This window comes from Dermacentor andersoni, chromosome 10, assembly GCF_023375885.2.
Source record: "Dermacentor andersoni chromosome 10, qqDerAnde1_hic_scaffold, whole genome shotgun sequence".
Taxonomy (NCBI): Eukaryota; Metazoa; Arthropoda; class Arachnida; order Ixodida; family Ixodidae; genus Dermacentor; species Dermacentor andersoni.
The window spans coordinates 53,500,369-53,513,549 of NC_092823.1; the positions used below are offsets into that span (position 1 = coordinate 53,500,369).

A 13,181-nucleotide genomic window follows, 5' to 3' on the forward strand; every position below is an offset into this window, starting at 1 on the left:
CAAACTTTCTCTTCTGGCTTGTCGGCGGGTTCTCCTGCCTTCGGACTTTACTTTCTTAAAGTTGACAAGATTCTATGCAGTGGGCGAAGCGCGTAGCAACCCCCGCGCTTTGTTCTGATTCCTTGGACCGGGGAGGTTGGGGCAGCCTCGGCTGCACCCACCTTCGGGGTCGATGGCCTGCAACCGCCACGGGGGCAGATGGCGTAACTGCCGACTCACTGCTTGTGGGTCGGACAGCCGCCGGAGGCAGTTGTGACGTTGCCCCCTGACGCGCCACATCGGCAAAGCTGCTCTTACACAGGTATGACACCCGCCTACGTACCTTCTTGAAAGATATGCTTTCTTTGACTTTGATTGTCACAATTTCTTTTTCTCTTTTCCAAGACGGGCAGGACCCCGAGTATGCGGCATGCTCGCCAACACAGTTTGCACAATGTAGGGTGTTTTGGCACGTTTCATGGGAATGTTCATTGTTACTGCGCTTGGCACATGTCAGCCGGCCTCGACAGTTCTGTGAACTGTGGCCGAACCTTTGGCACCTAAAGAATCTAAGGGGATTGGGCACGTATGGCCTAACACGAAGTTTGATATAACCGGCCTAGATGGACTCGGGAAGGACCCTTGAACCGAAAGTGAGTATCAGGTGTTTCGTCTTGATCTCTTTACCATGTCGCCTCATCTTAGTTCGTTTAACATTTATGGCATTCTGTTCACTGAAGCCCTCCAAGAGTACAGCTTCAGTGAGGTCTAGCAAGTCATCGTCCGAGACAACGCCGGGGGTGGTGTTCATACTACGGTGTGGGGTTACTGTTACTTGGGTCTCCCCAAATGACACAAGTTTCGGCAGTTTCTCACATTGCTTCTGATCATGAAGTCATGAAGCTCCAAAAGGAGATCACTGCTTGACATTCTCGACATCTTATATCCTGTGCCAAAAACTTCAGTCAAAGACTTGGAAACAAGGAACGGTGAAATGGATCGCACTAGTTTGTCTGGTTTTTCTGAGTGAATTACGTGGAATCGAGGAAAGTTGTGGAATTGTCATCCGAAACACTGAAATAGATCTTCGGTGCGCCCTCGTTTCTGAGGGCGATCAAGTAGTTCACGAAAAGCATTTTCCTTAAGTAATGTTGGGTTTTCGGCCGCGATGCCAACCACCCACCATGGAGCCCAACAGGGGGACGTGACAGAACTTCCTGCTAGAGAAACCCGACCAACGCCAGCCGTACATCACTTCAATAACCAAATGCAGCATAACCAAGGCTGGCTAGCCACACAAGGTTAACCCTTGCCGCCGGGAAACTAGGAAGTGAGGAGAAGTGAAGAGAAGACAGGAAAGATGAAAAAGGCGAGAGAATAAGACGAAGATTGGAGAGGAGGACAGAAAAAGGCGACTACCGATTTCCCCCAGGCGGGTCAGCCTGGAGGTGCCGTCTACGTGAAGCAGAGGCCAAAGAGGTGTTGCCTCCGCCGGGGGACCTTAACGGTCCGAACACCCGGCATTGGATCAACCCCCAGGATCCCCTTTTCACCGGACATGGCTAAGCCGCGCACGGTTAGACGCGGGAGGCTCCAACCCTCGTGTGCTCAGGTACGTGGTGTCGCAACACACCAAACGCCTGCTGACGCAGACACCCCTGCGGGCAAGAATGAGACGTATGCGTAAGAGACAAAGCCGGCAATATCCTTACGAAAGTGGATGAGATAGCTCAAGTGGCTGAGGAGTTCTATAGAGACTTATACAGTACCAGTGGCACCCACGACGATAATGGAAGATAGTTATAGTCTAGAGGAATTTGACATCCCACAAGTAACGCCGGAAGAAGTAAAGAAAGCCTTGGGAGCAATGCAAAGGGGCAAAGCAGCTGGGGAGGATCAGGTAACAGCTGACTTGTAGAAGGATGGTGGGAAGATCCTTCTAGAAAATCTGGCCACCCTGTATACGCAATGCCTCATGAACTCGAGTGTACCGGAATCATGGAAGAACGCCAACATGATCCTAATCCATAAGAAAACGGACGTCAAAGACTTGAAAAATTATAGACCAATCAGCTTACTGTTCGTTGCCTACAAAATATTTCCTAAGGTAATCGCGAATAGAATCATGACCACCTTAGACTTCTGTCAACCAAAGGACCAGGCTGGATTTCGTAAAGGGTACTCAACAATAAACGATATTCGCACTATCAATCATGGGATAGAGGAATGTGCGGAATATAGCAAACCCTTATATATAGCTTCATTGATTAAGAGAAATCGTTTGATTGTGTCGAAACCTCGGAAGTCATGCAGGCATTACGGAATCAGGGTCTAAACGGGCCGTATATAAAAATACTGAAAGCTATCTATGCCGGTTCCAGAGCCACAGTAGCCCTGCATAAAGAAATCAACAAAATACTAATAAAGAAAGGTGTCAGGCAGGGAGATACGATCTGCCCAATGCTATTCACAGCGTGTTTGCAGGAGGTATTCAGAGACTTTGCTTGGGAAGAATTGGGGATACGAGGTGATGGAGAATGCATTAGTAACGTGCGATTCCGTGATGATATTGCCTTGCTTAGTAATTCGGGGGACCAACTGCAATGCATGCTCACTGACCTGGAGAGGCGAAGCACAGGAGTACGTCTAAAATTAATCTGCAGAAAACTAAAGTAATGTTTGACAGTCACGGAAGAGAACAGCAGCTTACGATAGGTAGCGAGGCACTGGAAGTAGTAAGGAAATGCATCTGCTTATGGCAGATAGTGACCGCACATCCGGATTATGAGACTGAAATAATCAGAAGAACAAGATTGGGCTGGGGTGCGTTTCGCAGGCATTCTCAGATGATGACCAGCAGGTTGCCATTATCCCTCAAGAGAAAAATGTATAACAGCTGTGTGTTACCAGTACTCACGTACGGGGCAGAAACCTGGAGGCTTACGAAAAGGGTTCTAACTAAATTGAGGACGACGCATTCAGCTATGGAAAGAAGAATGATGGGTGTAACGTTAAGGGATCAGAAAAGAGCAGATTGGGTGAGGGAACAAACGCGAGTTATTGACATCTTAGTTGAAATCAAGAAAAGAAATGGGCATGGGCAGGACACGTAATGAGGAGGGAAGATAACCGATGGTCATTAAGGGTTACGGACTGGATTCCAAGGGTAGGGAAGCGTAGCAGGGGACAGCAGAAAGTTAGGTGGGCGGTCGAGATTAAGAAGTTTGCAGAGACAACATGGCCACAATTAGCACATGACTGAGGTAGTGGAAGAAATATGGGAGAGGCCTTGGCCTTGCAGTTGGCGTAACCAGGCTGATGATGATGATGATGAATTATATTGACACTCCAGCCGCATTTTTGCCGACACAGCCAGCGTCGCTGTGCTGTTTCGTATTGAGTCCACGGGCAATGACACCGTCACCGCGCGTCGTATGCTGTATGTGCGAAAGCATGCGAGGGAAGCCGATGATCGCTACTCCATATGGCGAGCGCGATGAAAGAGAGCGGTGAACAAACGCGCCGCCTTCCATCACGCAAAAGGCCGTGGGCGGATGGGAAGGACAAAGGGGGCCGGCGTTGTGCTCCGGCAGCAACCGCGCATTTCAAGACCGGGCGCACGGGGAACGGAGGTTCGCGGCTCAACATAGCGCGCCATATGTGGAAGAAAGCGGGGAGGCAGCGTGGGAGGGAGGGGGGGGGGGGGTGTGGCTTCGACTCTACCAGGTGCGTGCTTTGCACGGCCGCGCTCGGTGGTGCGCGTGTCGTATTTTGAAAGGGATTCGCAGGCGGCTAGTACCTTAGCGCTGCGTTCTCGCCGCTCCTGCGTTCAAGCGATAGACCACGCGAAGGTCACTTCGCTCGATGCTGCTGCAGCGCTTGCTCAAACCACCGTTTTGACAGCGAGTGTCCACGCTCATCGAGTGTGATGTCTTCATGTTGGCTTGTGCGCGCTAGTACCGTGCTTGTGAATCCACCTAGTAAGCCAATGTATCCTTGCTTATACGGCCGAGAAAACTACTATCCTTAGTTCGTATGGCTGCCTATAAATTTGCTATCGCATATATACTGTTTGGGGGAAACTGCGACTTGTTGAACAAACTGAATTGCTCAAAGTAACGTGCATCCGAAGATTCGAACATGCGAGAAAAGGTTATTCTCTGAGGCGGAAGCTGAAACACCAACGGCTTTCCAGCTGTGAGCTGTGGTTTTTCTGGTGAGCACGCTACGAAAAGCCCAACTAAGTAGAGGCTAACAGCTTTACTGTACAACAATACATATATATATATATATATATATATATATATATATATATATATATATATATATATATATATATATATATATATATATCCTCTATCTTGGCCATACGCGTGCGACGCTCGCGTAATGGGAAGACGAGGGATCGGTCCCCACCTGCGGCAAGTTGTTTTTTCGTCCAGTTTCATTGCCATTGCCTTATCATATTTTGGAATTCCTTTGGTAAGTACAAGTAATTTGTTGCCCCGTATGCTTCCTCCAAAAGAGATATTTGGTGCCCGTTTAGGGCTCACCATGGGTCACTAACACACCGGCTTTTGTCGCACGTATTTTGTGATGCTCTTATTATTATGCGCATGCGGTGATTCCCGTGTTTACGCCTTACAGCTGTTCATTCCAAAGAAGATGCGCGGGTGGGTAATAACAAGAGGCACGCGTCAGCCAGCTATCCATAGCTCACTAAGGAAAAGAAATGACTTTCTTGGAGGAAACCAGCACATGCGATTACAATGATGCTTCATGATTGTTTTGTTAATATTTTTTTCTCTCCATGTAGGATTATTTCTATACATTTCTTATATTACTGTTTCTTGAGATTGGCGTTGCTGTACACGAGGCACGTACCCAGGGTAGGGGGGCGGAGGGTCCCCCCCGTAAACTAAGCGGCACCCCCCCCCCTCTAACCGCGCCACCACTCCTCACACACATTGCTAAAGCACCGCCAGATCAATCTTGAGACTGGACAGCTATTCGGTGGTCAACATTCTGCTGCTTCTTTCACTCCTTTGGACGGCGGTAGTCATCAATATCTCCTGCATTGTGATGGCCAGTTTTCATATCGATTCGGTGCCCGCGCCTTTAACTCAACATGCGTTCCGTTGTCACCATCTACTACAACCGTCACGCTCATCGCTATTGCTTCTTTAGTTCAAGCTTTATTTAAACTGATCCACGGACCAGGAAAGGGACTCAGTTCGTAGTCAGCTGGTCTGTATGCTCGTGGAGCGAGTTGCGGCCGGAGACAACGCCTTTTGTGTTTAACTTTTCTTTTTGCTTCATTCTTTCCTCGAGTGACGGCTCGCCGCGACGCTCGGAAACATATACCCGTGATATAGGTTAGATAAGGTGCAAAATAAGATCATGCGAAACAGCGTCCATGATCAAGCCCTGCAATAACCGTTAAATCCATAAGAAATATGAAGTCGTGAGTTCGATGGAAGCCTGTCTGGTAGGGATGAAGCATGAAGCAATAAAACGACGGACACCGACCAAAAGAAGTACTAAAAAGGAAGAAATCCAAAAGGCGTTTCGGCTTCCCTACGGAAGCCTTCTTCACAATGGGTTGAAGGAAAGTTCACGGTAGCTTATGTATACTTCAGAACATGACGTAAGCAGCGCATGTATGACGGGGGGAGGCTTCCCTCATTTCGATTGAGGGTGTGATGTGTTTTCTGTATCTCGAGTGATTATAGATACAGCCGCAATTTCAGGATTCTTTCTTGGCCGATAACTCTCGATCAATCCCAGTCAATCTTGTGGGCCGTTGCATCAGTGTGCTCGGCAAGGGCATTGGAAACTATTCGTTCTGAAGCATACATAAGCTTCCGCGAACTTTCCTTCAACCCATTCTGAACAAAGCTTTCGTAGAGAAGCCGAAACATCTTTTAGATTTGTTATTTTTTAGTGCTTCTTTTGGTCAGTATCCGTCATTTTATTGCCTCATAAGGAATACGAGTGTCGCCTGTTACATTCGTCTAATTTTCCCGTAATTGTACAGCACTTTTCATGCAAAACTAGCTACTTGAAACGAGAGTCGCAAGGAGTTGAGAAATTAAGTCATCTACTAAGGAAGAGAGCCGAGGCAACAGCCAAACAGGAAGGCAAAATGAAAATGATAAATTTTAACTGTTGCTTGTGGAACTATTTAAGGGTCAACATCTTCTTATTTAAAGAGAAGTAGAGAAAACCCCGCCAGAAGTGGAGAATGATTAGAACGACGCAAAGCTCAGCTGGTTGGTAAGGATTCATTATGCAAAAAAGAGGTGGGGTGTGCAGACCGGACACAAGAGTAGAGAAATGGGCAACACGAATGCCGACTATCAACTGAAGGGAGCACTGAGGCGAGGGCTGGCAGCCACGCATGGTTACGAAACTTCCCAAATAACAATACGAGTCGGTTGTGGCACTTAACTTGGTAGAGCAGTAAGCGATGGACCCAAAAGAACTGTGATTGTTCCGAAAATATGTATTTATCTTTATTTCTTGCAGGGATCGTTTAAAAAAGCGTTACTAGAAATGTTTATTTTATACTTTCGCTTGTGTACTTGTTCTTTGCACTGTTCTTCCTGCGCGAGTCCATTTGATGTGATTCCTTGTTTGTCAAGCAAAGGAGAGGTCTATCTCACAGGCGTATAGCTGTTAGGTACACCTTATTTGATTTCTCTTTTGCGGGTTTACGCGTTTTATCATGAACGTTGGGAATTATTCACATTTACACTAGTAAAGGTATCCCCCCTTCTCATTTGCACAGAAAAGTTACCTTGGGATGTCCCCCCCCCCCCCCCCCCCCCCGTCCGAAAAAACATCCTGGGTACGTGCCTGCTGTACATGCACGTCTGTACATGCAACCTTCATAATCTTGTTTACGTCTTAGCATTCTGCGCCATTCACTTACAGTTAGTTATATTCGTCAGTATTTTATATATCTAACTATTGCATTAGCATGCACCGCTTTGACATGTGCTGTCGAAGGGACCCACCGCATTCAACAAGGCAGCCAGGTACAGGAGAAGGTCCTCTGTTGTATTAAACGCACTCGTATAGTTGATGCTCACCACAACGCACACTTCCACAAGAAATACATAAGGTGGTGGTTGTTCCACTCCTCTCTTTTCTGCAAAAATTGACATTAAGTAACATGTGGTACTATGCAAAAAATAGCAATTTCGAGGCTAAATGTTTTCACGCCCATGTACACTTCACGCGATAATCTAAGTATTTGAGTGGTATGTTTTGAAGGCTGCTATTGTTAATAATGGCGCATTACTTTGTGAACAAACTGTGAAGTTTACTCACAGGTAATTATTTCATTATCTAACAGCCTCCTACCATCAGTATTGTATTGACATTGACTGCGTTCATGAGTCATGTTCTATGTTTTAAACTATGTTACCCTTGTTTTGGCAACAAGAACCTGTGAAATTAGAAAAGGGCTTGTAGTATTACACATAAATTGTGTAATTTCTAAAACTCTTATCTACCTCACACTTCTGACCTCTCTAGGAAATATGGTTATTACTGCCGAACCTTCTGGTTATTTTATGCATTGCCGTTTCTAATAACATTCGTAGCTATAGAAACACATCTTATTCGACCTCGCATGGTTAGGAAAAACATCCCATAATAACCTAAAACTAGAACGCCTTAAATGGAAAAGCTTCTGGACGGGCTAAGGCAATGAAATTGTAAATTTGTACTTACAATAAAAATCATTTGCGGAAGCACGCTTTCGATGTAGTTACAGTAACATTTATAAACTGCGCTTTATGTTTTAAAAAGTATGCTTGATTTTAAAGAGAAGCGCATGGGAGAGTTATGTGTTCGTTCTTGGGTGGTCAATAATGACACTGTGCGACGACGTGCTAGCTACCAAATCTCAGTCATAGAAGATTAAGTAACGCAACCTGCGTCGGAGCACCCGAGTTCCTTCTTTAGGGAAATATACAAAATTACAACATATAAAAGTTACCATGCGCCTAACCCTCGCGATTAGACAGTTTCATTGCGAGGTTTATTTTACCGAGTAATCCGTAATTTTTTTTTTTTTTTGCCAAGACGCATTTTACCGGCTCTCACTGAAAATACCTAGTGGTTTGCACGGCAGTGATGGTGAAAGCTGACGTCATGGCTGGTATGGTATCTCAATCAAGGAGCAGCCAGTTGGGCCGACCTACCAAGGCCTATGCAGCGTACATTCCGACACTGGCTTTGCCAGAGCCGCGTCAGAATATAGAAACACGCTTGTGGTATAACGCCGACTATGGAAGTAATATGCTCCAATATACTGAAGCATTTAGGACACGGGTGCTGGCATGTAGCGAAGTAATTGCCATGGATGTAGTGAAGAGTTTGCGAAACCTTGGTAGATCTCGTGCGATGGTAAAAAACAGACCTGTAGTGCTTTCGTAGGGTGTGAGATTTAAGTTAAACAGTGTCGCTGTCTTTGATGTATGCGTTCTTCAGTTTGGTACAGTTTCGCGAATATTTGCTCCGAAACGAAGCTTCCTCTGCCAATTATTCCGTTCTTTCACTTGGGTCGGTGGGTTCATCGGTGGCTGATCGGGTTCTCGCCGAGATCCCTCCACACCATTAAACATAAAAAACGCGTCAAATGGTGGTATTCGAAGTGTTTAATAGTGTTCCATAAACACCCTGATGTGCCCTGCTATTTCAACAAAAACACGCCGGGAGCGAACGTCATAAGGCTTTACCAGTGTGGAGATTTTGTCACTTTCCCCGTCGATCAGCGCAGTAGAACTAACTTCGCGAGGAAGGTCCGTCGCTGGCTCACCGCGCACCTGACACCGGGTGAAAGCAACAGACTCTGATGACGCCTGGTCGACGAAAGACGTCACCCACATGTCTGGTCGTCAAAAGCTGTCGACTGCGTTGAAATGTAACGTTCGTAACTAGAACTTCTGTATAAGAGACAACCTCAGTGATATGGGTGTCGTTCGCAATATAACCTTCTTCGTCCTCCCTTCTTCCCCTAGCCCTCTTCGTCTTCTATCATGGTTCCAGCACCAGAGCGCTTCAAGCAACTCGCCCACAGTTCACACTGAACTATTCTCATTATTCGTTTCACGTTGTTACAGTGTATTGTATAGCATACTTCTAGGTGAGAATTTTTCTTTTGTAAAGAGCATACATACACCCATTATTTTCACAAGAATGATCATTTCGCAATGCCCTCTTTTACTATAGTTATGAATAGACGTATCAATATTTATAATCAAGAAGTAACACTGGGAAAATGAAACGACGCTTACCAATGTCCACAGGGTCGCAGTACTGCTTGTAGGGATCTTCAGCAGCTTGCTGACTACCTAGAAGTAAATAGAGCGAAATTTCCTGTGAACCCATGTGTTCTCTATATAATTTGCACACATATTTCATCTACTGAGAGCGAGGTGCATTGTTTTTGACGACATATACTGATACCTTTCCCATGTACAATGTGTTATTTATAGCGATAGTTGATGTGAAGCGCTCTCTTCCCGAGTCATGTTGTGGTTCACCTTTGTGGTTCACCCCTTGCGATTACCAACAACACAATCACTTTTTTTGCAAGAAGCCTATTAATAAAAATTGACAAGGGAGGAATAAATCACTGGGCAGACAGAGTTTCCTAAGGGTATTTCACTTCTGAGCCACTCCATTTTTCTTGAGTGCTTCTCTGCCACCTCGACGTACACTCTAAAAACGGTTTGCACCCTTTGGGGTGTATATTTGTCCCACAACGATAATCGTCATCTGCCTTGCCTGCGTTTCCTTTCTTGAAAACTCAGCGCTCGCTACTTACCTGTCGAGAATGCTGCGTCACACCGATAACGCACATGCCGTTCGTGACTGTGAAGCACCTGGCTCACAGCGCTAAAGAAAGGAAACGCAGGCCATACCGATGACGATTATTGTTGTGGGACCGATATACACGCCAAAGGGTGCAACTGTTTTTAGAGTGTAGCCACAGCAGAGACTAATGCGGTTGAATCGCCCGGTGCTACGATTCTTTGAGGTCATGTTTCGCAGCTTATTCATAAACTAGCACTGATACATAGTCATTTCAAGAAAAGCAGGGGCGAGAAGCAAAATTACAGAAAGAGGACGACGAAGAAGCCGTGTGTTTCGAGTTATGTGCAGCGCAACTTTCACAAATGAAGCTAACCACCTTTTTTTCCTCGAAAGTAAGATTATACCGCAACGAATATCGCAGGAAATATTGCAAGAGTGCCGCCGCATAATGTTAAACCACTTTTCGTGTCAATGATCTGTAACGTAAACAAAACTTGCAGCTGCTTAAGCAACCCCTCGAGCTTGGTGCAGAGAAGGAGAGGAATTTTAATGGGAGAAAGGGGGAGAGGCCGGCCTTACTGAAGTGCCTCTGGCCTGCTACTCCACGCTTGGTAAGGCGTTTGGAAGAGGAACAAACCTGGTCCATTTTGCGGATAACATAGACTGCTGTGCGTATATCAGCTAAATTTTGCAGTCGGATGCGGCGCGTGGAGATCGCGAACGGAGCGCGAAGTCGCCTGATTCTCAAACAGTGACTTTCCGAACGAAGTGTTCTCCTCACTCTCTTCGGGCTGCCATATTTTGTCATGTATCAGATTGCCATACGCTGATGATGTTGGCTGACAGGACGTACCAACGAAGAAGAGTATTTAAATCAGTCTGCTTCATCCTACTGTTAGTGTGTATATTTATTGGAACACTTTATTCAGCAGGCTTAAGTAAGTGAAATTATGCGTTCCAAATTTTGTTTAGAATTACGTACTTCCTAAAGAAGATGAATATTGCCTCTTCACGCTCATCCACGGTCGCCCGCGTAGGAACAAGACTTTGGTCACACCGCTCATCGGTGTCGTATCTGTCAGGTCTCGCAAATTTCACTTAGTTTTAACGCTCAAGTAGCATCGCACCACGCGAAAGTTAAAGTCAGACTACACGCGCGTTTGGCAGTATGATTCCTCCCGGCAGTTCCTGGCTGGACTCGTTGGCAAACATAGCGTCGTACTGAGCTACTTTTACCACCCAAAACCTAAAGGAACGCTACATTGTACTCCGGCTTGAATTTCAGATGCCTAGGTGCATCTGGTTCGTTGCAATGACACGCTATGGTAACATATTAATGGCACCACGAGCCATTAACATAGGACATTATGGTAGGCTCCTGTTCTCGCGTGGCCTTTCTGCCAGGTCTCCCGTTGCATATGTATACTTGATCGATTGTGTAAATTTTGTATACGTCTCCCACGCCGCAGCGGGAATACCCCCCACCCTCGGCAGTGCCTGTGTTTGTGTTAGCCCACAAGAACTGGCTTAGATTGCACTGCGCGAAATGCCCCTGGTGGCGCTGGCTGCTCAACCTCCCGTTGCATAAGCATGTTGATAAAGTGTCCGCATAACTTCGGCACCGCAGCAGAAATGCCCCATCCCCAGCGGCCACTGTGTCGAAGAGCATTGTAATTATAAGAACACTAATGGCGGCACGTCTGCTGCGATAACGATAAACAACATGCGTGAGGGTCATGCACACGGCCCCGGGGTTCTAACGCTGTTGCGTTAAGTGCACGCAAAATTGATTATGGTTAGCAACCTTAACTGGTGAAGTAACAAAAAGAAAAAGAAAGAAACTCACTCACGTGCAGAATTGCACATTGCAGGTAAAGTTGAACAATGCAGCAGGAAAAGGTTCACGTTTGTTGTCTGTGACATCCTACACTAAAAGCACAGCACCGTTAAGAAACGTCCAAAGCAGAAGTTTGATCACTTTAATTCTGTCATATTGGAAAATGGAGTAAGCCTAAAATTTCAGTACCACTTCTAGCACTACTCTTTTTCCCGCTGGGAAAGTCGTGTACTTTACAGAATCATATAAGTACCAGAGATCATTGTAACTGGCGACAGAGGTATATTGCGAGAGACCTGGTGATGTTTATAGAATTAAGACTTGAAGACATGCTGTAAAGGGTTTCCTCCGAACAAAAGCTTAAATTTGCGAATGCAGCCCACTTGCAGTATTTCGGAAGTACGTATGTGCTCAAAGCAATTATTCTATTCTAAGTACGGTGGTTCTGCGACGTAGCCTACTGTTCATCTCTCGTACACAGTGTGCAACAAACAAAAGATAAACGTAAAGATGGATACTCAGGCATCAATGCTAATTACACTAAGGGAGCTGAAAATCTGGACTCAGTGTTGTATTGCTCAGCGCAAGATAAATTATAAATATCTAAAATTACGAACCCTTTCCCAAAGGTTTGTTATATTTTAGACATCAGCATGCATGACGCAAGCATAGATAACAACTCAGCCCTTTCAGTTCAATTCGTGATTTCATGCGTTGCAATTTCCAGGGTTCACCTGTACTCTAGCCTAAATTAACAATTTGCTTTAGCATTCGGTGGAATTCCACAATAAGTCCTATACAAGTATTTTTCCACAGCGTTTGCAGGACATTTAGATTTTTTTTTCACATATTCATTATGTTTCTTCCAAAAAAAGCAGAATTTGCGCGTTTTATTCCAGAACATTGCAAAGGTAACTAGCGATTCGCAAGACATGGCATAAATAAATATCAAGCTAACGCAGACAGTCGGTAAAAGAACTAATGTCTTACTGTCATTGGACATTGGTGTCGGGCTTTCTGTAATATTCGTGATTTCATGCGGAGTGTTCCCATTGCTGGAACGACTTGCGACCTCGAGAGGAGCGATTCTCAAGTCATTATTGAGAATTCCTCGCTGAAATTTGTAACAAAATAATGAACAAAGTTTCCTTAAGACCAGCCACGCATAAGTAAACACACAAACCATCATGACAATTTGATTGAAGTGTTGGATAGCAGTTATTTGTCTTGTCTCTCTATCGTACATGAAATCTAATATCGGTACACATTACCTATTTATGCCACGGCCAATATACAATCTACTGTATGAAACTAGACGCGGTCTACCCGCTTCAGCGAATATTTCTGTTAATACACTGCAAATGTAATTGACAAGGCTAGGAGAGCCACCGCCCCACCCCCTCTTTCTTCATGTCAGCTTACACAAACTCTATGCATTGTAGAGTACGGAAAATAGCAAAAGTGTCGACGCAGGGTCGTTCGTCTATCCCTCGTCGACTATCGACGAATAATTTGCAAAGAACAACCGCTGCGT

General features: G+C 45.5%; 1 protein-coding gene across 3 annotated transcripts in view; it reads right to left on the reverse strand.

Annotated features, from left to right (window-relative positions):
- The window catches only part of LOC126543430 (A disintegrin and metalloproteinase with thrombospondin motifs like), a 51,213-nt gene extending 38,438 nt beyond the window's left edge, over nt 1-12,775 (reverse strand). For 2 of the 3 annotated variants that reach the window (XM_072285135.1, XM_072285133.1), the window contains exons 1-3: nt 12,638-12,775; nt 9,288-9,344; nt 6,999-7,132 (exon numbers count right to left, since the gene is read on the reverse strand). In XM_072285135.1, the coding sequence (XP_072141236.1) occupies nt 6,999-7,132; nt 9,288-9,344; nt 12,638-12,650 (204 nt within the window). In that variant the 5' untranslated portion in view covers nt 12,651-12,775. The remainder of the gene's footprint in view (nt 1-6,998; nt 7,133-9,287; nt 9,345-12,637) is intronic. The other variant, XM_072285134.1, reaches the window with a different exon arrangement.
- Nucleotides 12,776-13,181: the final 406 nt, after the last annotated feature.